We start from the raw sequence: 23,429 nt of genomic DNA, 5'->3' as shown, positions 1-23,429 counted from the left end.
TCAGATGTGTCTGTCGGGCCACACACCAGTTACGCTTTAGCCAAAAATAATGACGCTTCATCATTACTGAACTAACATAACTCAGCTATTCAAACTTGGCCACCTACCTACACATCCCAACCTACGGAATGCTGCGAGGGAAGGAAATTGGAGTAGCATCATCATTTGGCAGATACATATCATAAATTAGCGATCTTCCCAAGGCTTTTCGCTGCACCAGCGGCTCAATAACTGTCATTGAGGCACCACGCTCACCTTGTGAGGGGACGTAGTAAGAAGGCATCATTAATACAAACATCATTAAACAGTCGCTGACTCTTTGGAAGATAAACTGAATGGGCTAGATAAACGTTCTCAGCTGTATGTTTCAGGCTAAACCGAGGCACCCGGGTAAGGAGCATCCATTGTGGAAAGCTGCTTGATTCGGGGCCCCGAGCGAAGCGTAAAGGCACTGCAGCCTCCTCCTGCCCGCCCCGGGGCTTGGCTGCCTGTGCCAGGAGCAGCTCCCGTGGGATGCGGGGGTGAGACCTGGGATGAGGATGCTGTGAATAGACCTCCAAGAGTCTCGCCGGGGGCTGCTTGTCTGTGCTCGAGAGCTGCGTTTACGCTCAGGAGTGAGGTTGGAGGCGTGCCTGCCCCTTGTTGGGTGACCTGCCGGCTTGGCAGCCTGCCTCGACCACAGACCTGCCTGGTCGCTGTGGGCTTTTCTGGCTATTACTGGACTCTTGGCTGATCCTGGTTACCGTTACCAAACCTGCTCTGCTCTTCGTGCTCGGGTGTTGTGGGGATGCCGCTCCCGCTGGCCTTGCTGTCATGCCGAGTGCCTGGCTGGGGTTCTGCGGGTGGCTCGTCTGCTCCAGGATACCAGCTGCCCTGGTGGGAAGGGGACAGTGTCTCCAGCCCTTGGGCTGCGAGCCAGAGCCATCAACTGGCGTGTTTCACTCCCCTAGAGAACTTCAAGGAATTTGCAGACTTGTAATTCAAATGGAAGAGAATAGGGCACATAAGAATCAGGTTTTCTCCAATTTAAACCAAAAGACCCATTTATTTTGGTGGGAAAGACTGTATCCAATTGTAGATACCATCACAAATGGTTTTTTTGAAACAACAGCTTACTTCTGCAAGCCACTCCAGATCTCTGAGACAGTCCTTTGAGCTTTCCATCCGTCATCCAAAGTGAAACACTAATGGATATAATTTAATAGAGGATGTAAAAAAAAACAAACAAACAAAAAAAACCCAACAAAACCCACCTAATGTCATTGATGTACTTACTTAGTGTTATGTAATTAACTTTCTTCCCCCCTTTACAATCACTAAAGGACTTTGTGGACTAAGTTACTTTGCTGCTACTATCAAATAAGGTAGGAAATATTTTATCTTATTTTGATGCCTATTTTTACCCCGATTTACATTATGGCATATCAAAGATTTCCGTTGTTCAAATCCGTGAACGGGCAGTATTCATTGAGACTTTAAATGTTTTCACACTTTTGGTTTCCATCACGTATTTGACATAACTCAAATGTAACTAACGAGTACTGAAGTACAACTTTCCATTTGTCACAGTTTTGCAGATAGATTTTTTTTTTTTAAACAAAGCATTTATTCTGATTACTTGTTTATTATGATACACTGCTTCAAATTGGAACCTGACTTCTTTTAATAAGGATTCCGAAATCTAATAATAGATCCTGTGTGTAAAAGGCCTAACAAGAATCCTGTTGTTTCATAACATAGCGGTATTGCCATAAATGTCACAAAGTGATTATGTTTTCACTATTTTATTCAAAGATGCACAGTCCTAATGCTTATTTCTCAACTTCAATATCATTTTTGGAACCACTATCCCGAGAAGTAGATAATGTTAGAAAGAAGGAGAATTATGAATGCAGGGTGGCATAGTCATCAGTAGGCTACAAAATACACTTTTAAAATCATGCTTTTACAAACATGGCACAGCCTCTGCTGTAGCACTGTACACTCTAAAAGCTGCAGATATATTTTAGAAAACACTGATGAAGCCATTACTGCTTCATCCATTTGTTCATAGTATATATCATTATTCAAGAAATTTAAGAACTGTAATGATGGAAAATCACACAGAAAGAAAAGAAAAGGAACACGGACGTTGTCAGAAACAAGGGCTACATTTTTATTCAAGAGGCCCATAATGACGGAAAATCACAGTGAAAGGCAGAGACGAAACAGGGATCCCATAAAGGACTGACACACCACAGCGGCACAAGTAGTAGAACAGTCATAGCAAGTGGATAAAAATAAAGAAAACAAAATTAACTAGAGAAGAGCTGGACTTGGGGATGAAGCACAAAACAGAAACAAATCACAGCAAATGCTGAAGATTAATTTCAAAGGATCTGCTGAGAATGAGTGGAGAGACAAGTTGCATCAATATTAATGAAGCTGAAATAGAGCTCCAAACGACCGTGAGTACAAAATAGCACACAAAGAATTTTCTTTTAAATAGGCTGGAGATTGGACCACGAGACCTTCACAAAAACGAACGGAATTCACGAAAGACATTATTATGGGAAATGTGATAAACACAACATAAATCTTAAAAAAGGACTACAGAAATATTAATTACCAGCGCATGCATATATTTATTTTTAAAACAATGGTTTATAGATGAGATATTTAGGAAAGTAAGAGGAAAACAGTATTTTCTGATATCAAATGATCCATAGATGTCTTAAAGGCATCTTATATATCTTCACGTACCAGTCTTTGATTTTTATTTTTTTTTCTTTTTTTTTCAAGTAACCTGAGAGAGCTAGGCACCTCGAATTCTCAGTGATACGTTTCACTTTAAGTTCACATAATGTGCAAGGAAATATTATTGCCTATCTTGAAATGAAAAAAGAATAAATATATGTTCTATATAGGTTGGCAGTCAGAGCCCCGCGCAGGCAGGAAATAAACCTTTCTTCCCAAATTACTTAAGCTACCCACTCATATTAGACAGCCAAGACTACAGGCTATGGAGCTTTCAGAGATTCTCAGATTCTTGACATTAAAAATTTCTGCCCCACCAGCTGACAAGTGTATTCACTTCTCGGGAGATAGCCTATGGTTAGAAACAAGGGGTCACACTTTAAGGACCTGATTTCTAAAAAAGACCAACACAAATGTGTAATTTCTCAGATGATGTTGTCAGGAGTCCTGTAAATTGTAACTGGCGTGTCAAACGTCGTGAGATCTCCCTTAGCGAGAAAGCAGAGCAGGTGTGTACCTTTCCCCACAAAGATCGCTCTTCCTTGTGAAAATTCCTCCTGACAGGCAAAATTTCAGTGTGGCGGAGACACAATCGATTGATCCGTTTCACTTAGGTAACGAATTAAGCTATTAAAGGTTTTGCATGTGACACAAGAGTGGCCGGGCGTTTTTCCTCCCTCTCGTGGCAGGTCACTGGTGTTATTTCGGTGCCTTCCCACAGCTTATCAGCAGTAGTCTTCTCCGCTTCAGGGTTCTCATTGCGCTGGCCGTAAATGCAGTAACCTTTCTTTTTCACGGTAGTGAAGATCCAAGTAAAGCTACTGAGGGGAATAAAAATACTTGTAAGCCAAAGTTTTGGTTTAAAAAAGGGTCTGTGATATAAAATATTGGCATTAATGTATATAAAGATGTAGCTTAGATTTGGCAGAAGAATAGTTATTTGTGGTAGGTCACACTCTTGTGTTTCTTCGGGGGGACAGGCGTTACATAGTGGCAGCCCATAGTTAAACTCTGGCTGAAAATTCTTGTGCAGAATTTGTTTGGGTTCTGAAATCCGTATTAGCAAAATCTGTATGCAAGCATGCACGCTGTTAAGTCATACTTGGGTTGTACCCACAAAAATACTAGGATTGTGAGGCAGCGGGATTTCTGTGATCACGTTTTATTTTTTAACGCTGTGAGTAGCAAACTTTACCACTTGATAATAATTTTCTCAGTGTTTGGTAATAGGATTTCACTGTCTTTCCAGAGGTGTTCTCAGGCTGTCAGCTGATGAGGGAGCGCTTCTGTCCTGCTGTGTGCATCCTCCATCCCAGCACCGAGCAGGGCAGGCCGGTGATCTCTGCCTATCGTTGACGTGAATGTAATTCTCACTTGGGGAAAACAGGGCATGGGACGCCATGGGAAGGTGACTGCTAAACGTTGGTTTGAATTCAGCGGCACTGGCTTCTTAACAGTTGTTGCCAGATGATGGTGCTTGCAGGGCAACTGTCACCTATAGCGATGAAGACCGTTAGTATCTCTGCAATTGCTGCGGAGCCTTGGTTTGCGCTGGCACCACCAATACTGTGCACATGTAAGTTGCTTCCTAAGTTACAACACGGCAAATCCCACAGTTACAGAACAAAGTACTGCACAGTTAGGAATAACTTTGTAAGTGAATTATGGGGAAAACATGGGTGTTGAGTGAAGATCTGCTGAGCTGCTAAGCTTTTTCAAGTGGAGAATTATGAAGTTAACTAAGAATTATGAAATAGCTGAGAGGTCTCCTCCTGAACGCTTAAATGAGGCACATGTGTTGTGACTTTTTCCTATAAGCAAGAACACTAACATAAAATGAACGAAAATTAATATATATATATATGATCCAAGGCTTAAATTGCCTTTAAAATTTTTTTTTATAATATAGTAACTGAATTACTAGGCAGTAATAATTGGATTTTTGTCATAAATACAAGAACAGAATACCAGCGGTTTGCAGTTAGTGTTTACATGGAAATTGAAGCATTCTAGAAAATAAATCTCCATTGTATTTACAGAAATTGCTGTAATCCTAACGAAGAACTGAAACTGGCATCCCACTTTCTCTGGGGGTGCGGTGCCAACACCGTAATTCTGAGTTGGACTGAGGTATACGCACCCTCTTGACCATCCGAACAATGTACCTTCATGAGGCAAAGCTTCTAGATGATTGCTGTTGTAAGCTCTTGAAATTTTGTACGTTTTTACATGCAATCTTGTCTCGGAGGTGTAGATCCTATCCCTGTTATCATCCTTCTATGTGCATAGGTGTGATGTGCTTTGGTGCTCTAACGAATAAGCCCAGAGGAACAGGTCACGGCCCCTTTCAGTGCACTGCACCGGGCTCTGCATCCAGCCGATTACTCTCCATCCCCCTGTACCAAGTGCTGCCTCTACCCTCCTGCAGCTATCGCAATTTTTCCTGAGAACTCCGGCTGACCTGGTGAAAGCTGTAGATTTTCCAGAGCTTAAAGAATTCTTTGCTATTTTGTAAATGGTGTCCTAGCTATTGCCCATGAGTAACTCTTTTCCCAGCCTCTAGAAGTGCAGATGAACAGTATTAATCAATTTTAACTGAACACTTTATACAGTGTTATAAAATAACAGGTTATAAAATAATAAATGCTTTAAATTAAGAATTGTTGCGTGATGTCCTTCAAAATTTTGTTTGTTTTTCATTTTGCAAATTATATATTGCATTATATATATAATGCAATATCTATTATATATATCTGTATCTATAATATAAATATTATGCAATACATATATTTCTATATATTTCTAGTGTATGTTCTAGTGTGTATTTCTAGCATATTTCTAATATATGTCTAGCATACAAAAAGTATAGTTTTCATTTTACTTACGCAGCTTATTAGGCAACTCATCAGTCTGTTCTTTCATCAAAATAGACAGTATCTTATCAGGCTAGAAAATAACTTAATGAGCCTTAGGCTAGGCCTAGAATGGCGTTTGTGGCTTTTTCTCTAAAAACATGTTTCTGAATTCCATTATCCAGATCTCTCAACATATTTTTGTACTGTGTTCAATATATGAAACAAAGTGAAGTCTCTGAATCTATCACAAAAATATTACATCACACACATTTTTGTGCCTTAGAAGGGAAACACGAAATGTCTTTGAAAGCTAGCAAGAGCCTACGGTTCTTGTATGGACATTTAACTGCAAATAGTTAAAAAATCTAGACTAAAATTTTAGCTTTCTGTGTTGTAACTTCAAATTCACACCTCGCACAAAATCTAGAGGTTAGAGACAAGTTATAGGAAAAAATCCACAGTTTTCCCTAAAGTGTCTTCTTTGCAGGTATACAATACAATGAAAGCATGAAAATGGGTAACTATAAAATGCAAAGCATAGTATGAATTTAAGCTTACAAAGAATGTATAAGGTTAGATTCTCTATGGAACTGGACGAATCCACAGTTAAAAAAAACAGCCTCAAGCCCTCTTGAACCCTACCAAACACAACGTTTAAAAAATACTGTATTAAAGCACGGTTCAGCCTGGTGATGAGTACCTTCAAACTTCCTAGAACTCAATGAACACCACTTAGTTTGGGCTGTGCCCTTGAGTAGTGTTTCTTTTTAGCGCCGGGTGTGTTTATTACTGGGAGTCATCCGGTTCCCTCCGAGCGGCACGGCGCCGGGCGATTCGGGAGCGGTGCTGTGCAAAAGCAGCCGCGTTCTTCTCACCCCCTGGGTTGCGCTGAGCATCGCCCGGTCACAGCGAGGATCAGGGGCTGGGCGTTTATTCTTTCAGTTCTACAAAACCACTTATTTTTGCAGTTAACGGTGACTTTGCAATAAGTATATGTTCTGGGAAGCGAAAAGCAAAGAGTATGTTGGTGGCACAAACCACAAGGTGTTTGTTTTATTACTCTCCCTTAAACATTGTTTTTAATCAGGTAGACTTGCTCCAGGGCTGTTTGACTTCTGCACGTGTTCCAGCTGTACAATAAGCTGTATTTGTGCAGCACTTCTGTGTTGGAGAGTTGACATTGAGATGACTGCTCTCTAGATGTTTGGGTTTTTTTCCATTAAACTTATAAAACACATTCTAAATGCAATACGGTTAAGATTATTATGGTTTAAACTATGTATGCCAGTTTAAAATGAGGTTTTCACCATTGTGACAGATTTGGACAGAAACATGCAACCGAGTAAGGCAAAGCATGACTCTAAAAGCAATTTAAAATCAAAAGCATGTAAGATGGAGTGTTACATTGCCAAGAGATGATTCAAGAGACGATTTCTAGCTGAAGGAGTAAAATGCTTGAAAGTCCTCCCTCTGTATTTTGTGAAGTGGCTGTGCTAACAGTAAATTAGATATAGAGATTAATGGGGGGGGGGAGAGGAATTATTACAGTGTGTTGTATGAAAAGCATAAATTAAAAAATTATATTCAAACTCACAAATTTTTGCACACACAGCACTGGCTTTCGTACCATAAGTAGACACGCTGAAGTACAGCAACAAAAGTAGTCAGGATCTTAACAATTTCTTTTTCTTTTCCAGAGTTCAGCTGTTTTCCCAGATAGCTAAAATCACGATTATACCTATTGTAGTGTCTATTATTTATATATAAATACATACATATATATATATACACACACACAGAGTCCTTTATTTCATGTAGCAAACTGCTTGTGCCTTTATTGTGTTTATGAACTGGTGAGGGGGGAAAAAAGAAAGTTAAACTTAACTGGCTGCTAGATAAATACCAAATTTTGATCACAGACAAATATTCAGCAGAGTTAAATATTGTTATTTTAGGAAGAAAGCAAAAAAGTTTATCTTCTGAGAGCTACCATGCCTGCACTAAAAGGATGGACAAGAAAATTGTCTGACAAAATATTAGGATGGTGAGAAAATTTAATAAAGGGAAAAGGTCCCCAAAAGTAGCCCTTCAGAAGTTTGTGGTCATCTTAATAGAGGTAGGCAAATACATTCCTTCTTGTTGCTGTGAAATAGTCTTGCATAACCTGACTTTCAGGACAAGTATGGATAAAGTGGGCTGTCTTGAAATTTATGAGGGTGGAAAACTAGACATGTTTATTCCATTTCTGAAAAGCAATCATAGAATGGTTTGGGTTGGAAGGGACCTTAAAGATCATCTCCTTCCAACCCCGCTCCCATGGGCAGGGACACCTCCCACCAGATCAGGTTGCTCAGAGCCCCATCCAGCCTGGCCTTGAACACCTCCAGGGATGGGGCAGCCACAGCTTCCCTGGGCAACCTGTTCCAGTGCCTCACCACCCTCACAGTAAAGAATTTCTTCCTAATATCTAATCAAAATCTACCCTCTTCCAGTTTGAAACCGTTACCCCTCGTCCTGTTGCTCCACACCCTCATAGTCCCTCCCCATCTTTCCCGTAGGCCCCCTGCAGGTACTGGTAGGCCACTATAAGGTCTCCCCGGAGCCTTCTCTTCTCCAGGCTGAACAACCCCAACTCTCTCAGCCTGTCCTCACAGCAGAGGTGCTCCAGCCCTCTGAGCGTCTTCATGGCCCTCCACTGGACCCGCTCCAACAGGTCCATGTCTTTCCTGTGCTGACGGCTCCAGAGCTGGATGCAGTACTCCAGGTGGGGTCTCACCAGCACAGAGTAGAGGGGTAAAAGAGAGTAGAGCAAAGTAGGGGAAAATCATTTTGGTTACTGAAGTTTGTAATTTAGGGGTGCGAAGGGTGCAGGAGCTGTCCTGCGGTTCTTTATACATATTTTTGGCTAATTTAAATATTTCTGAATGTTTGCTGTAGTAATCCATTAGCTTCATTCAACATCTAAGTAACTATATTTTAAGCTGAATTAGTTGGTTGATAAAGTGTTAGATTTTAAGGCAGCAGAAAGACCATTTAAGCATGGTACCAGCAAGAACTGACTATCATTGATTATCAGTATACTGATAGAAAAGCTCCAAACAGATACAGCACTCTTTTCTTCAACCATATTGTTGCAAAAATCTCATGCCACTGAAAAAATATAAATTGTAACAGCCATTTTTAAAGTGTAATTTCAAATTAAGCTTAGTAAAAGTGTCCCTTCTTAGAAAAAAAGAAAAAAAAGATTTTTTTTTTAATGTTCAAGATTATATTCCTTTTATTGTGACAGAGATGATATATAATCTGATGATACTCTCACCTTGACTCCTTCACTCTGGTGTTTTTCGAGTTTTGAGAATTTTATCTTATGGACTTAAAATAGGACACGCTACAAGAACAGTTTTTACTGCCTTCTCTCCTTCAATTTTCTTAGCAGGCAAACACTTGATGGTGCCTGTCTTTAATGGTTCAGAGAAGCGGAGACTGAGTTAAAGAAAATGTCTTTACTTTTTTGGAGTCCTGTTCTGAATTCTATAACATTCCACAATTAATTTTTCATAAATTCCAAATGTTTCACCTTTTCTTCTTGAAATCTCTATTTTATTCCCAGATTATCCTCTCAAGAGGATGGTTACTTTATTATTAAGTTGCCAAATGAATTGTTATAAATAAATCCCAATGTGTTTACAATGGGCTCCTCTTGACCACACGCCACCTTTATAAATATCTAGATAAGCACGAACAAAAACCTAGTAGCGTGCCCAACCACCAGCACTCCTTTGAATCCCAGAAGCACATGGATGCTCAGTGCACTTCTCTGGGCACTGGGTATTTCACCTTTCCAGTGCTTCCCACCCTGGTGCAGGATAGTTGGGTCAGGAAAGAGAAGACCAGGGAATTTAAGCCCACATCTCTACTTGCAGTGAACAGCGTAACTCTTTCTGCCTTGATGTTTCCCTTTCATTTATGTTATTATTTCTACAAGGGTCCAGGTTCTTGCTCACAGTTTCCTTGCAAGCCATAATCATCTCAGAAAGCTTTTGGAGCTCACGTTCACTAAAAAAGCCCATAGAGAAGGACATCCTAAATAACAGCATCACATATTTTGACAGGGCCAATTTAGCTTGAGAGAATTGTTGTTTACTGGCTGAAGACCTATTTATTTATTTATTTTGGCAAATTCTTTTAACAGAACTTAGATGAAGTTAGACAAAAAAGGAATTCTTTTTCAGTTAAGATATTTTAAAAGACGCACAAAAGAAAATTGCACACACAACTAAGGTAAGTATTTACATTCCTGGTAGTTTCTGAAGATAACGTTACCACAGATTTACGACAGAAGAAAAAATTGATCTCGACACAGAATGGAGACAAGGTGTAAACATTATTGACTCGTATTAATTTAAAGTGTTTTTTTTTAATGTACATATTATATAATCAAAATAATGCTATGCAGGGCAATTGGTGATCTTAATGACTCTTACAGCTGGTTAACTATCTTAATTCTGTTTACAGATTAAAATTATATACTTGTTGGTTTGAAACAGCAAATGGAAAAAAAAAAATCTTTATTCTGAGAACTGTCAGTGTAGCCCTAAATTTACATGCTGTGTTACCTCATACCTCCTAGAAATACCGACTTCTGAAACCAGTCACTTCTTCTTAGAACTGACCCGAGGGTGAAATATAGCCTTGCATTCGAAGACTGAATAAACAGGCTTTGCATTCCTGCATTCTTCTTCTTAGGGACAGCAAAATTGATTTTGTAGAGCTATTGCTGAAGCGGCAAAAATGCAGGTTATTATAATAATGATCGCTCGTTACGCTAAATTCCTATTTACAGGTTAAATGGAACCCCTGTGTGGACATAATTTTTCTAGCACAATCGTAAACTCTTGCAGACCCCTTTTACTTCCTCCTGCCCGTTTTGGCGGATTCTGCTGGACAGAAGAACCACAGCAGGGTTTAGTGCTCCTCTTCTGGAGGTGGAGATTGGACTCCTGCTCATCTGCAGCAACTGTCCCTGGGGCTCTGCTCTTCCCTCCAGCTCTAAATCACTGGGTTGGGGAAATTAAATGACTTTTTCTCACGTCACAGTTTCCTGTACAGAAGGGATGCAAATATTCATCAAGACTGGCAAACTGGTAACAACGGACGAGGAGAAGGCTGAGGTACTCAACAACTTTTTTGCCTCAGTCTTCCCTGGCAGCCTCTCCCCACACCTCTCGAGTGGATGGACAGCAGGGCAGGGACTGGGGGAGAAAAGTCCCTCCAGCTGTAAGAGAAGATCAGGTTCGCGACCACCTGAGGAACCTGAATATACAGAAATCTATGGGACCTGATGAGATGCATCCCAGAGTCCTGAGGGAATTGGCTGATGTAGTTGCCAGGTCACTCTCCATGATATTTGAAAAGTCATGGCAGTCAGGTGAAGCCCCCAGTGACTGGAAATGGGGAAACATTGCACTCATTTTAAAAAAGGGTAGAAAGGAGGACCCTGGGAACTACCGACCTGTCAGCCGCACCTCTGTGCCTGGGAAGATGATGGAACAGATCCTCCTAGAAGCTATGCTAAAGCACATGGGGGACAGGGAGGTGATTTGGGACAGCCATCATGGCTTCACAAAGGGCAGGTCCTGCCTGACCAGCCCAGGGGCCTTCTATGATGGAGTGACTACATCAGTGGACAATGGAAGAGCTACTGATGTCATCTGTCTGTATTTCTTTAAGGTCTTTGACACAGTCCCCCACAACATCCTTCTCTCTAAATTGGAGAGATATGGATTTGATGGGTGGAGTGTTTGGTGGATGGCGAATTGGTTGGATGGGCACATCCAAAGGGTGGTGGTCAACTGCTCAATATCCAGACGGAGATCAGTCACAAGTGGTGTCCCTCAGGGGTCTGTACTGGGACCGGTACAGTTTAATGTCTTCATCAATGACATAGTGGCACTGAGTGCACCGTCAGCAAGTTTGCGGACAATACCAAGCTGAGTGGTGCGGTTGACACGCCTGAGGGACGGGATGCCATTCAGAGGGACCTGGACAAGCTTGAGAAGTGGGCCCATGTGAACCTCATGAGGTTCAACAAGGCCAAGTGCGGGGTCCTGCATCTGTGTGGGAGCACCCCCCAGTATCAACACAGGCTGGGGGATGAAGGGATTGAGAGCAGCCCTGCAAGAAAGACTTGGGGGTACTGGTGGATGAAAAGCTGGACATGAGCTGGCAATTTGCACTCGCAGCCCAGAGGCCAACTGTATCCTGGGCTGCACCAAGAGAAGCATGGCCAGCAGCGTGAGGGAGGTGATTCTGCCCATCTGCTCTGCTCTTGTGGGGCCCCACCTGGAGTACTGCATCCAGCTCTGGAGCCCCCAACATCAAAAGAATAAGGACCTTTTGGAGGCAGTCCAAAGAGCCACAAAGATGATGAGCGGGCTGGAGCACCTCTGCTGTGAGGACAGGCTGAGAGATTCGGGGTTGTTCAGCCTGGAGAAGAGAAGGCTCCGGGGAGACCTTACAGCGGCCTTCTAGTATTTAGAGGGGGCTTATGAGAGAGATGGGGAGGAGCTCTTTATCAGGGAGTGTAGCGATAGGATGAGGGGTAACGGTTTTAAGCTGAAAAGAGGGTAGATTTTGATTAGATATTAGGAAGAAATTCTTTACTGTGAGGGTGGTGAGACACTGGAACAGGTTGCCCAGGGAAGTTGTGGATGCCCCATCCCTGGAGGTGTTCAAGGCCAGGCTGGATGGGGCTTTGAGCAGCCTGGTCTAGCGGGAGGTGTCCCTGCCCATGGGAGCGGGGTTGGCAGGAGATGATCTTTAAGGTCCCTTCCAACTCGAACCGTTCTATGATTCTCCAGGGAGGGCGGCGGTGGCGAGAGGCGGAGGCGCTGACGCTCCGCGCCGCCGCCTCTCGCCACCGCCGCCCTCCTCAGGGCCGACCTTTCCCCTCGCGCCGCCGCTGCCCAATGAGCGGCCTCGGCTCCGCCTCTTCCGCCGGCGTGTCCGCGTGCGAGGGCTCGCTCGCGCCTCTTCCTCTCAGGCCGGGGGGGGCTGCGCTGCCAGCTGAGGTGAGTCCGCCCGGCCGCGCTCCCTCCCCTCGGGCCGCTCCGCCGGGCTGGAGCCGGGGAGGGTGTGGGGGGAGCCGGCCTGAGGGGCTGCCGGAGCCTGGGAGCCGCCTCCGGCTGGCAGCGCGGGGAGGGTGTTTCTTCTCGGCCTGCTGGAGGCGGAGGCCGCCGCGCTCTGCCGGGAAGGGGGGGGCGGAGGTTGTGGCCGGGCCTTCAGCGTGCCCCGCTCTGTGCTTTATTTTTTTTTTTTTTTCAGATGCCCCCGAAAAAGGGAGGAGATGGGGTTAAATCGCACCCGATCATCGGGAGGTTTGGGACGTCCCTGAAGATCGGGATCGTCGGGCTGCCAAACGTTGGGTAGGTGGTCGGGGGAGCAGGCCGGGGCTGCCCCCCTCTCCCTGAGTTCGCTTCTGCTCCGGGTCGAGGGACCTGACACCGTTTCCGGGTGAAGACAGGTGCCCGTAGATGCGTATACGAGCTGAGGGGTACAATCTTAAGTCTTTTTGCTTGATACTTGTATCTTTAGCTTGAACTACATGTAGGTGGAGTGATGTAAAATGCTCAGGTAGTGTGAGCTAGTATGTATGTTCAAGTCTGGACAAGATAATAGTGAACTATTAAAAGAAGTGTTAGCAATTGCTGAGTCTTATGAAATACTGTGTGATTTGCATTTCCTTATTTCCAGTGTTGTATATGTGTAATACACATTTTTGTGAAAATACATATACGCACGTGCGTGTGCACACAAATTCCTTTTATATTTTTTTAGATCTCACTTTTTTGGAGAGGATGATGTGCACAGGAAGGGGTTAATGGTACAATAAATGTCATTTGCAGTAAAGAGAACTTTTCTTGAAACCTCTTCAGAGTTTGTAATGAAAAAAAGTTGTGTCAGTTACCGTTTGGGAGACACGATGCGAAATGAATCGTTGTTCTCTGTCATGCTTCTCATCTGAAGTTGTTATGGCTCCTGAAAGGAGCTATACTTAAGGCACTTAAAAAGAATGATGAATTGCCTGGAGAGTAGGTTTTAATTTGTGTATCGTATTTACTAAAAGAAGTTCTCAGCATTCTCAAACTTTAAAACTTTAAAAAATTATAGGAAAAGTCTTTGAGTATGTCTCAGAGCCAAAAGTGCTGCTTTCTTGTCTTTCCATTATAATTTCTTTTATTTTTCAGGGTGTAGGCAAGTTGCACACCAGAAAGGAAATAATTAGCAGTAACGTTGTATAACATGTCAATGGAGAAAAGCAGCATTTGCAGTTATGTTATGATGTAACTTTCAAAGAAAACTGTGACTGATTTTTGAGCATGTTGGCTATACGCAGGGCAGCTTCCAGCTTATTTTTTTTTTTCCCAGTGACTGAGGAGTTATGTGAAACTTAAAAATAAAAAAAAAAAACAGAATATTTATGGTAGAAGATTCAGGAGGATTAAGAACTTTCTCGTAGCAACAACTCAAGAATTACTCTCTTTTGGTTAAATAAATGCCAACCAACAAAATAACCTGCTACTTGGTTTAAGTGAAAGTGTTTTTTCTCTCTGATGCCTTTTGCAGGTTTTTCCCGTTGATATTTAGTAAAGATGAAAAATGTTTGGTAAGGTAGAACTGTATCTTTATATGCACAAAAGTTTACTTGATTACTTGTAATTGATTAACTGATGTGGTTTGCATTCTATGCCCCTTTTTTTCTCTTTTGATTGTTGACTTTTATTGCTTAGATAGTGAAATTGTGTTAATACATAAGTAAGTCTGAAGAAACAACACAGTTGTGGAAAGAGCTGGTGAGTCTTGGCAAAACTAGTTCACTCAGAATAAGTTTCAAGTGTCCTTATTGGTTTCTCACTTTGTGCTTGAGGAAAATTAGTAGTGTCCAGTAGAGCTATGCTTTGCTTTTGGTTTAAAGCTTCTTTGCTAACTGACATGAGCAGTATAGTCATCTAGGGGAATTTTCAAGGGCAGGGAAACATCGTTGGGTTTCAATGGGACACTCCGTATGCGTATTTGAAAGTGTCTTGTACTAGAATCAGGGCAATGGTCACTGTTGTTGAAGGAAAGTCCAGTATTTGGGTTGGAACAAGGTATGTTTCTGTTTAGCCCTTTTAAATGCTTCTAATTTGAACTTCTTTACAAAAGTGCGTATTTCGTTTATAGGAAATCAACATTTTTCAATGTGTTAACAAAGAGTCAAGCAGCAGCAGAAAATTTTCCTTTCTGTACTATTGATCCAAATGAGAGTCGAGTACCTGTGCCGGATGACAGATTTGACTTCCTATGCCAGTATCACAAACCTCCAAGGTAACTCAAATTTTTACTGTTTTTCTTCAGTTAAGCAGCTGAAATAGTATTACTGAACCAAAAAGTTTTCATAGAAGTTTAATGCAACTATAATGTCTTTAGTTAAGCTTTTACTGACATCTGTTTTAGTATGTGACATTATATATGTACCTGGATTATACCTTTTGCTTTTTCCCCCCAATGTGACCTTTGTGGTGTGAGAATGAGAAATCTGGGAGCTCCTGGTCATTGCTCAGCACCGTTTGGTGCTTGGTGTTCCTGTCTTTGAAGGTAGTGTTTCCCAGGAGATTTGGAGGAACTCGGAAAATGAACAATAGTGGACATACCTAATGTGTCACGAGGTTGCTCATTTGTAAAGTTTCCACCCTGTATTTTGTGTCATTCAGAATATTGTAGATGCTGTAGGTAGCCAAACAAATATCTGTCAACATACCTTTGTCCTCAGTCTTTTGACAGTAAGCTTTATGGGCAGCCGTTTTTCCCCTGACTCTTTCCTTTTTATAGGCTCTGCTACTTGTTACCTGGTATATTCAGATACTCCTACAATATGTCACTTGTAATTGTTTTCTTATTCTAGGAGCATATTAATTTTGTCACATCAATGGTTTTTGCTATTGACTGTTTCTGTAATCTGCTCTATATATTCAGTGTGGGAACTCAATTTTTGCTTGAACAGCTCAATTTAAGGTGCTTTCAGAAAACAGAAACTTGCCACTTGTTAATTCCAGTTTGCAGTTACTTGCAGAGGTATCTTGAATAAAGTGAGTGTGCATAAATCATAGGGCAGATTAGAATGCACATCTGTGTTTTTGTTTAACACTTGGGCCTCAGTTTTAGAGCCAGATCACACCCACAATTAAAAAAGATTGATTAGTCACTGATCAAAAATCCATTTGTTAACTTAATTTTCAGGTTCAAACAAGTTGCTTCCATCTGTAATTCCTGTGCGCTTTTCAAATACTGAAAAATGCATTAATATGGAGCTGTTTGTTTTGGGTGGATTGTTATAACAGGTTATGTTGGTTTTCCTGCTTAAGTGAGTATTAAACATACTCGTTACTGTATGGATCATAAAACTACTGAATTTGGCACAAAACTTTCTGGCTGTAGATTGTGCAGGGATAATGGTGTGGCTTTTAAGTTTTGTTGACAAATTTGTTCTAAATTGTAGTGTTATTGCTGCTTTGGCCACATGAAGAATCTCTTCTCATGACATCTCTATGACCTACTACTTGTAAATTAATCGTTGAAGTGGCAAAGAGATTATTACCTCTCCCCTCATCCTACCTTTGGCCATCTATCCTTACAAGGAATGCCAAGATTGTAAATACCTGTATACGTGTTCTCCGACTCGCAGACTCTCTCTTGATAAAAATCACTCTTAAATATACTATTTTTGTTAATATTTACTGAATCTGTATTAAGTAAATGTACTGAATTGGATAATAATCTGGATATAAATAGTAAATCAGCTTTCATTTGAATGGTCTTTTGACTTTTAGAGAATATTTGTTACTTAAAATCAATGGATGTGGGGATTCGTGGGTAATTAAAGCTCCTGAGTTTGCGTGTGCTGCTTTTATGATTTTAATATTTCACTGTAACAGTAATAAAGCTGTGACAATTGAGTAGCACAGTAGACTGAGGTAAGTCGTCTTAGGCTGTTTGTGCTTGTCTGTCTGAGACTAACTCAGGAAAAGAACACTATGTTAGTGAAGATATACAACTGAATTGTAATTTAAATTCCTTAATTTCTCTTGTATAGTCTTGATTTTGTGCTTCATCTTTATGTAATATGTTCTGTGCTAATTTTCTACTTGTTTGGATTAGTAGATGTAATCAATCTATGCATGCAGAATGTTTTCTAAACAGTGAGTTCTCTTTAAATTAGACTCTTGTCTAGCCTCAAGATTTTGTTTTTTAAAATCTAAAGCATTCAGGTTTTTATTTCCCATATGTTACACTTAGTCATCACATAACTGCAGTCATTGTTGGGAGGTGGGAAAAAAAAGAAAGGGGACTTTGTCTTAACTAAAATAATGTATGACAGGCCAAAGTAATCTTGCCTTGATGTCTGCTGTGAGTGAGGGAAGGGAAGAGTGGGACTGGGCTGGGCTGGCAGTCGCTGTCTGTCGCGCTGAGCTGAGATTGCTGCTGCTACAGAGAGACAAACTCTTATTGCTGAGAATATTGCTAGAACAAGTTTGTGGCCATTCTGCCATCAGAGGAAGCGTTATGCTCTTCAGGTACCGTCTTTTGCTTGAAGATCTGTTCCTATCTCCAAAAGAAGAAGGTATCAGCTTGGATGGGACTGGTGTGCAGTTTCTTGCTCGCCCATGCTGAAAGATGACTGGTATTACTTAATTGGAAATGTAAATGTTTGTAAACGAAATAATTTAGGCAACAATTTAGAGACTATTATGTAGAGGTAAATCTGTACTTAATAGATTAAGGTATGCTGCCAGAACTTATAACCTGTGATTTTTTTCTTTCTGCAGCAGTGGAGGATGTATATGACTGTTTACAATAAATAAGTTCAGTGATACAGACTGTACACAGAAGGTGGACTCTGAGAACTTCCAGTAAAAACTGCTGAGTTGCTGCCGAACGAATTAGCTGAGGAAATTTCCTTGAGCCTTGAGCTCAAGGAAACCTGTTGCTTGCTTTCTAGTGTGAATGAAATTGTAGATACTAAAAGAAGGAGAGACCTTAATATATTAAAAATAATTGTGAATGCTTGTTATTTTAAGGTCTTAATTTATAGTCTGTTACTAACTTAGGTATTTAAACTACTTATTTGTTTGTTTTAAATTTTGTACAATATTCAGTGAAAACTCATATTTGTTACATTGTGCTAATGTAGCTTTTTCAGAAGGAAAGACAGTTAGCTTTTCATTTTGTTGTCCTCCTACCCCTGTTCCCCCAGCACGGGTACTTTCAGGCAAGGTTTGATGGACTAATGATTGTGTTAGTTCCAGTTTAGTAATTGGAAAGAGGTCCTTCATCTCAGCAGGTAGCACCTGCCTTGAAAGTTGGGACTTGGAAGCCAGAACAGTTGATCTCTTAACTGCAGTTAATATTTTAACTGGACATCTTGTGTTTAGAAGCAATGGGTTTCTTACACAAGAAAAGAGCTGTGTGGGTAGCACATCTAAAGAAAATTTAGTAACTTAATGCAAGTTTTAATAAAGCTGCTGTTGTGCATTTTTCGTTCTAAATTTTGTTAAGATGCTGCTTAATCACCTTAAGCCTAGAAATATTTTTTTTAGTGTAAGGATGTCAAACCGATGTCATTTGGACAAGTGATCTGTGTCATAACTCACAAGTATCTTGAAAGCTTCTGAGTATACATACCCACCAGGCTTAGCCGGTGAGGTCCTACCTACTACCACAGCTGTGGCGTACTGTTCCTGACCAGGAGATGTGTCTCAGTAGTGACATTTGGTTCAAGCCTCAAAATGATTTTGAACAAGGGGGTGGAGGAAACGGCTATTTCCTCTTTTTATTTATTTATTTATTTAGTGCCTCAAATAATCTCCTCACTACAACAATTTTCATTCTTTCTTCTTTACTTTAAACTATGATTAACTAAAAGAAATACTCAGGTAGAAGCAATGTAAGCCTAACTGTAAATAGTTAAAACTGAAGGACTGTAGGACTGTATTGGCTGATAGTAATCAACCTGTGTGAAAACATTAATAAAAAAAGTTATTTTAAAATCTATGTTTCTTCTTCCTCCTCTGGTTAAAATCAAATGAGACTATAAGCAGGAATGAGTAAAATATAAGTAATTTGATTCATCCTTTCTCAAGTATCAGTATTCATTTAATTCCTTGTTTGTTTGCACCTGTGAGTGCGTTGCCGTGCCCATATGTGTTCACAAAACGCAATGCTTATTGCAACCACAAATCTGGATGTAACTCTGGCATATCAGCATCTGTAAGACAATCCTATTTTTTATAGAAAACAACTGAAAATTGGCAAGTATATCCTGCTGTTAAAGTGCTTCTTCCTTTGGTGTTACCCAGTTTGCCTGCTCTTCAGTTAGTTCTGAGCCTGCGTGAATCAGCTTGGCTGTGATGCTTGTTCTAGCATTGCAAATGAATAATTTGCCAGAAGTTAACGAAAGACCTTAACTAGTGGTGACATGAGCCATCTTTTCTGCCCGGTGGGAGAAGGCAAAATTTAATTAGTTGTATTTTGTTGGTATGACAACTTACTGCATAGTTTCAAACAGGCATTTGGTATACACGGGACACCAAGTATGTGCCTTAATCCACATAGAATATTTTACCTTTTTACAATTCCTGTAAGTGAAATTTAATTAGCAGATTTTTCACTTCTGGTTCATGTGCTATTAGGTTCAAGTCTTTTTTGTCAGTACCATGGATGAAATGCTATTAATGAAATTGTTCTCGCATAGAAATGACCAGGGTTCATCTTCAGTACCTAGTTCTTCAGAAGCAGATTCCTTTAATTACTCTGTGAGTTATTGGGTTTACGTTGGTTAAAACTGCTTGCAAGATTGACTGCAGAAGCTGTAATAGGGAGTACAGTCTCCTGCAAGCGGGAGGGACTATGAACTGTTCTCTTCTGTTTGGAAATGAGCCAAAAATAGTGGTGAGGACAGACTGATGAGTTGAATGGCTTTGTAAGAAGTTGTCACAATATACGTGTTCTCCTTCTATGTTGCTACTTTTACTTCAGGTCATTTGTGAACTCTTAACGGATGGCTCCTACTTAAGTTGTATGAATTTTTGTGAAGGAAGAAGAGTTTCCCTTTTCTAACAGATTTCAATTAACAGCTTTTAAAGGCAGAAGAGCCTCTGCTGGAACCAGGGCATGAGTAGCACGTTTGGCTTTACCGAAGAGAAAAGGGGAGCTGGACATTTTTACCCTAATACTGAAGAATCTGGCCTTTTTGGTGTGTGCGACCTAGGACAGGTAGAATTTGAGTTGAGAGAAATTTCTCAAACCATTTAAGAAATGAATAAGAAATGAGTGTGTTATGAGAATTATCAATCAGGCTTACTGGGAAGTTGCTGCATTTTGAACTTAGTTGAAGCTGTCATGTTCCAGGGTCTGCTGGTGAATGTGAGATTTCAGTAAATGCTGCAGAGAAATTATTGGGGCATTATTTTCATGGGAGAAGAGACATGTGGAAACATAGAAGAATAAAAATCCAGGTAGAGGAACAGCATTTTGGTTCTGATGTTTCAATCTAAGTCAAAGCTTCAGGTGTATGCTGCCTGTGAGGCTTCTCAACTGAAAATTACTTGTGGAAACTCGAGAAATAACGATATGCCTCTTCCCCTCAAATTTTGGAGAAAAAAAAATGTATGCACAACAAATTGCAGATACTGTATGTGTGTGCGTTTTAAAAGAAAAAAGGTAACTGGTTGCATTGTACTGTTCAGGATTACTGTACTGAACAAACAGGTCAGGTGAAGAAACTCCTCTTGCCTGTTTAAATGACTGTTTTGGATGGGAGTTTGAAACAAAGTTGGTGAGAAACAGACCTCCTCCCCTGCAAAATGCATAACCATATGGATGCATAAGTTTCTTATTCCTGAATAAATACCTTAACCACTGGACTACAAAACTGTACTTTCTTTATCCCAGTGAGTCTTGTGATCTTTGCACACTAGCTCACACAGGGAAGGTAGTGCACTAATATAAACTCACTGTTGCTGTTTTCTAAGTGAGGTAAAAAATCCTTGATCAAGGATTACACCTTTGCTTAAAATATGGAGATACTTCTGGATTTGGTAATTGTTTCATATCATAAATTCTTGTGACATGCTTTATGGTAGATTGGTGTTGCACTGATTTGTACAAATGATCAGTTGATGCCACCTGTTCCTGATGATCATTTGAGGCTCAGTGACATTATGCTAATGCTGACTAACGAATCTTAAGAAATGGAAATTAATCTGTTTAGAGGAGGAGAGGAAAAAAAAAAGAACAATCCAGCTAGGTCTTCTACATTTAAAAGAACTAAAAACACACTCAAGATATATGATACTTTTCCCCTATTCTTTGCAGTGTTTTCAGTTTAGTTTCATAATGTTTACTCTTTGTCCTTCAGAGCATAGGCAAGTGTGACTAGTTTGTGCCGCCTTCAGCTTTTCTCTGTGTTCATCTTTCTGGGATGAAAGAGAAATCGAAGCTTAGGAAAGGGGTTGCCAAGAATGGGGAGGGTTTTATTTTGCTTGGAATGTTAACTTCGTGGTACCCAAGGCGAAGGTGAGAAAACATCCTGGAAACCCAGATACTTGTCTTCAAAGGTCTCTTGCCTCTGTTTGTCAATTGTGAAATAAATGTGCTTGGGTTTTCTTTCCATTGTCTAGCAAATGAGGTTGATTCTGGTGATGGAGTGGTCCATCTACATATGAAGGTATTTGTCTTGCTCTAATGTGGCATCTTTGTAGTGAAAGTGTGAATTCTTCTGATGGCTGGCCAGGAAGTTAATCCTACCAGAATGAGGAGAGGGGAGCATAGGAGAACACCACCACCTTTGTTTTTCTTAAAACACAGTTTAAAATGGTAATGGAGAAGGGCTTTAAAGAGTGGCATTTTTCTACCTTGCTGTTGACTTAGTTATGTGTTGGTAAGCAAGGAATTATAACAATTCTGACTGGGAAGTTGCTGCTGTTTCTTCTGAGGTACGCATTAGCTCTGTGGTTCTGTCAGGCAAAAGGAGTTTATTGGGTTAATGCATTAATAGAGTTACTGGTTTCTGTCTTCAGATTGTATGTTACTCCTGGTAATGTGTTGAACTTAAGGATTTGCTCTTTCCGTTTGAGTTTGTGTACTGGTAGTTAAAAAAAAAAACAAACCCAAGGTAGTTTGCAAAGAAAACCACAGTGGGACAAAAATGTAATATTTTCAAAGTTTGTTTACTTCAAAATGTATTTATACACATGTTCTTTCTATACTGCGTTCAAGAGCATTAACTTGCAGTACGCTACATATGTCTTCCCCTTCATTTCATGGGCCTAGTGAAGTTTAAAGCTAGAGGTCAACATATTGTGTACCTGAATCTAAGTAACTCACGCTATATTGTAAATAATTTTGTGCATTTTTTTAAACTCACCTTTCTAGGTATTATTTTCTATTCATGCTTGTTTCTAAGCACATCACAAAGGTATTAATGACATGAAACATGCATTAAGTTCCTAATTTATTACACCTGACAGGTTTAGTGAGACTTTGAATTTCACCTTGGTAAAGAAAAATATTTTATCCAGATCTTGTATGTGAAATTAATTTACTTGAAAGAAATAATTTTTCTTCGGAAGTGTTAGAGGAAGATCAAAACCAAAACCAGGATAAGATCTTCTGCTTTTAGGTTACTGCACTTCCAGAAATATTGATGTTGCATAGTAGGACACTCTAATGGATCATCTCCTCCCAAATTCGGGAGTTCATTTCAAGTGAGGCATCACATCTGCTAATATTGAACTGTGTTGTGTTATTTGCAGTCAAATGGAAGTGGGATTGCACTAGAAAAAAAAAGTTGGAAACTTGTTTTGTTCTACCTAAGCCCATTACTCTGAGCAGAGACAATGATCCGTAGATTTCCGTAACTACAGCTTTTTTCCGTCTGGGACATAGCTGCTGTAACAGGCATCAGGATAAGAAGAGAAGAGTGGTTTTCTGATTCTAGTGGGGTTTTCTGCTGTTACGGATTTGCTTGCAAAACTGAGTGTGTGTGTATATATCTCTATATCTCTCTCTATATCAGCAAGCTGTCACACTAATGAAAATAAAGCTCATTTTAGGTTGTGGACGATAAAGACTTCAGAAGTGTAATGCTGTTCAGAGCAGGTTTCTGTATAGGGTTGGCTAGGAGGTCACTGGCTAGGGCATCCCTAGCACTCATTCACACCTATGTGGTTCCTTCCATCTGTGAGCAGCACTGCCATGGTGGGTCTTTGGAAAAGACATCTTAAGATAGAATTTATATCTTTAGATTTGAACCTCATGTTGAAGAACACTCACGCTTAAAGAAAGCTCTTCGCCACTTTACAAATTGGCACTGTATGCTTATGCAGACTTCATAGCCTAAGTCACATGCTTCTCATCATTGTTATTAAAGGTATGGATTTGGGTGTTTTCCATTGTATTTACTGTCAGTAAATCAGTGAACTGTTTATTAATCTTAGCATAGTGCTAATGATGTATAATGGTGATAATTTAAAGTGTTTGATGGAAACTAAGTAGTGTTCCAATTATTTATTTTGAAGCCATCAAGTTGGAGATCTTGGTGACTATTGTGTGCAGTTTCTGGTCTTTTGCAAGTCAGGAATTAGCAGCATTTCAGCATGGTTCTGTCTGCCATTGTTTGTGATGGTGTTGTCGTTTGCATAGACCTTATGAAGGTGCTTTTAGTCAACATCTTATCACAAAATTTAGGGTTTTTTTTCCTGACTCAGCTGGATTTTGAGAAGTAATTTGGTGTAGAATATA

The 23,429-nt window shown here is 40.4% G+C and overlaps 1 protein-coding gene across 2 annotated transcripts in view; it reads left to right on the top strand.

Moving 5' to 3' along the window:
- Positions 1–12,560: 12,560 nt before the first annotated feature.
- Positions 12,561–23,429, top strand: part of OLA1 (Obg like ATPase 1) — a 103,117-nt gene continuing 92,248 nt past the window's right edge. The window contains exons 1-3 of one of the 2 annotated variants that reach the window (XM_063342046.1): positions 12,561–12,661; positions 12,915–13,015; positions 14,814–14,957. In XM_063342046.1, the coding sequence (XP_063198116.1) occupies positions 12,915–13,015; positions 14,814–14,957 (245 nt within the window). In that variant the 5' untranslated portion in view covers positions 12,561–12,661. Of the gene's footprint in view, positions 12,662–12,914; positions 13,016–14,813; positions 14,958–23,429 lie in introns of those variants that run through there. The other variant, XM_063342047.1, reaches the window with a different exon arrangement.

Source organism: Chroicocephalus ridibundus, chromosome 7, assembly GCF_963924245.1.
Source record: "Chroicocephalus ridibundus chromosome 7, bChrRid1.1, whole genome shotgun sequence".
Taxonomy (NCBI): Eukaryota; Metazoa; Chordata; class Aves; order Charadriiformes; family Laridae; genus Chroicocephalus; species Chroicocephalus ridibundus.
The sequence above is the reverse complement of the archived record's forward strand: the minus strand, read 5'-3'. Positions and strand labels throughout refer to the sequence as shown.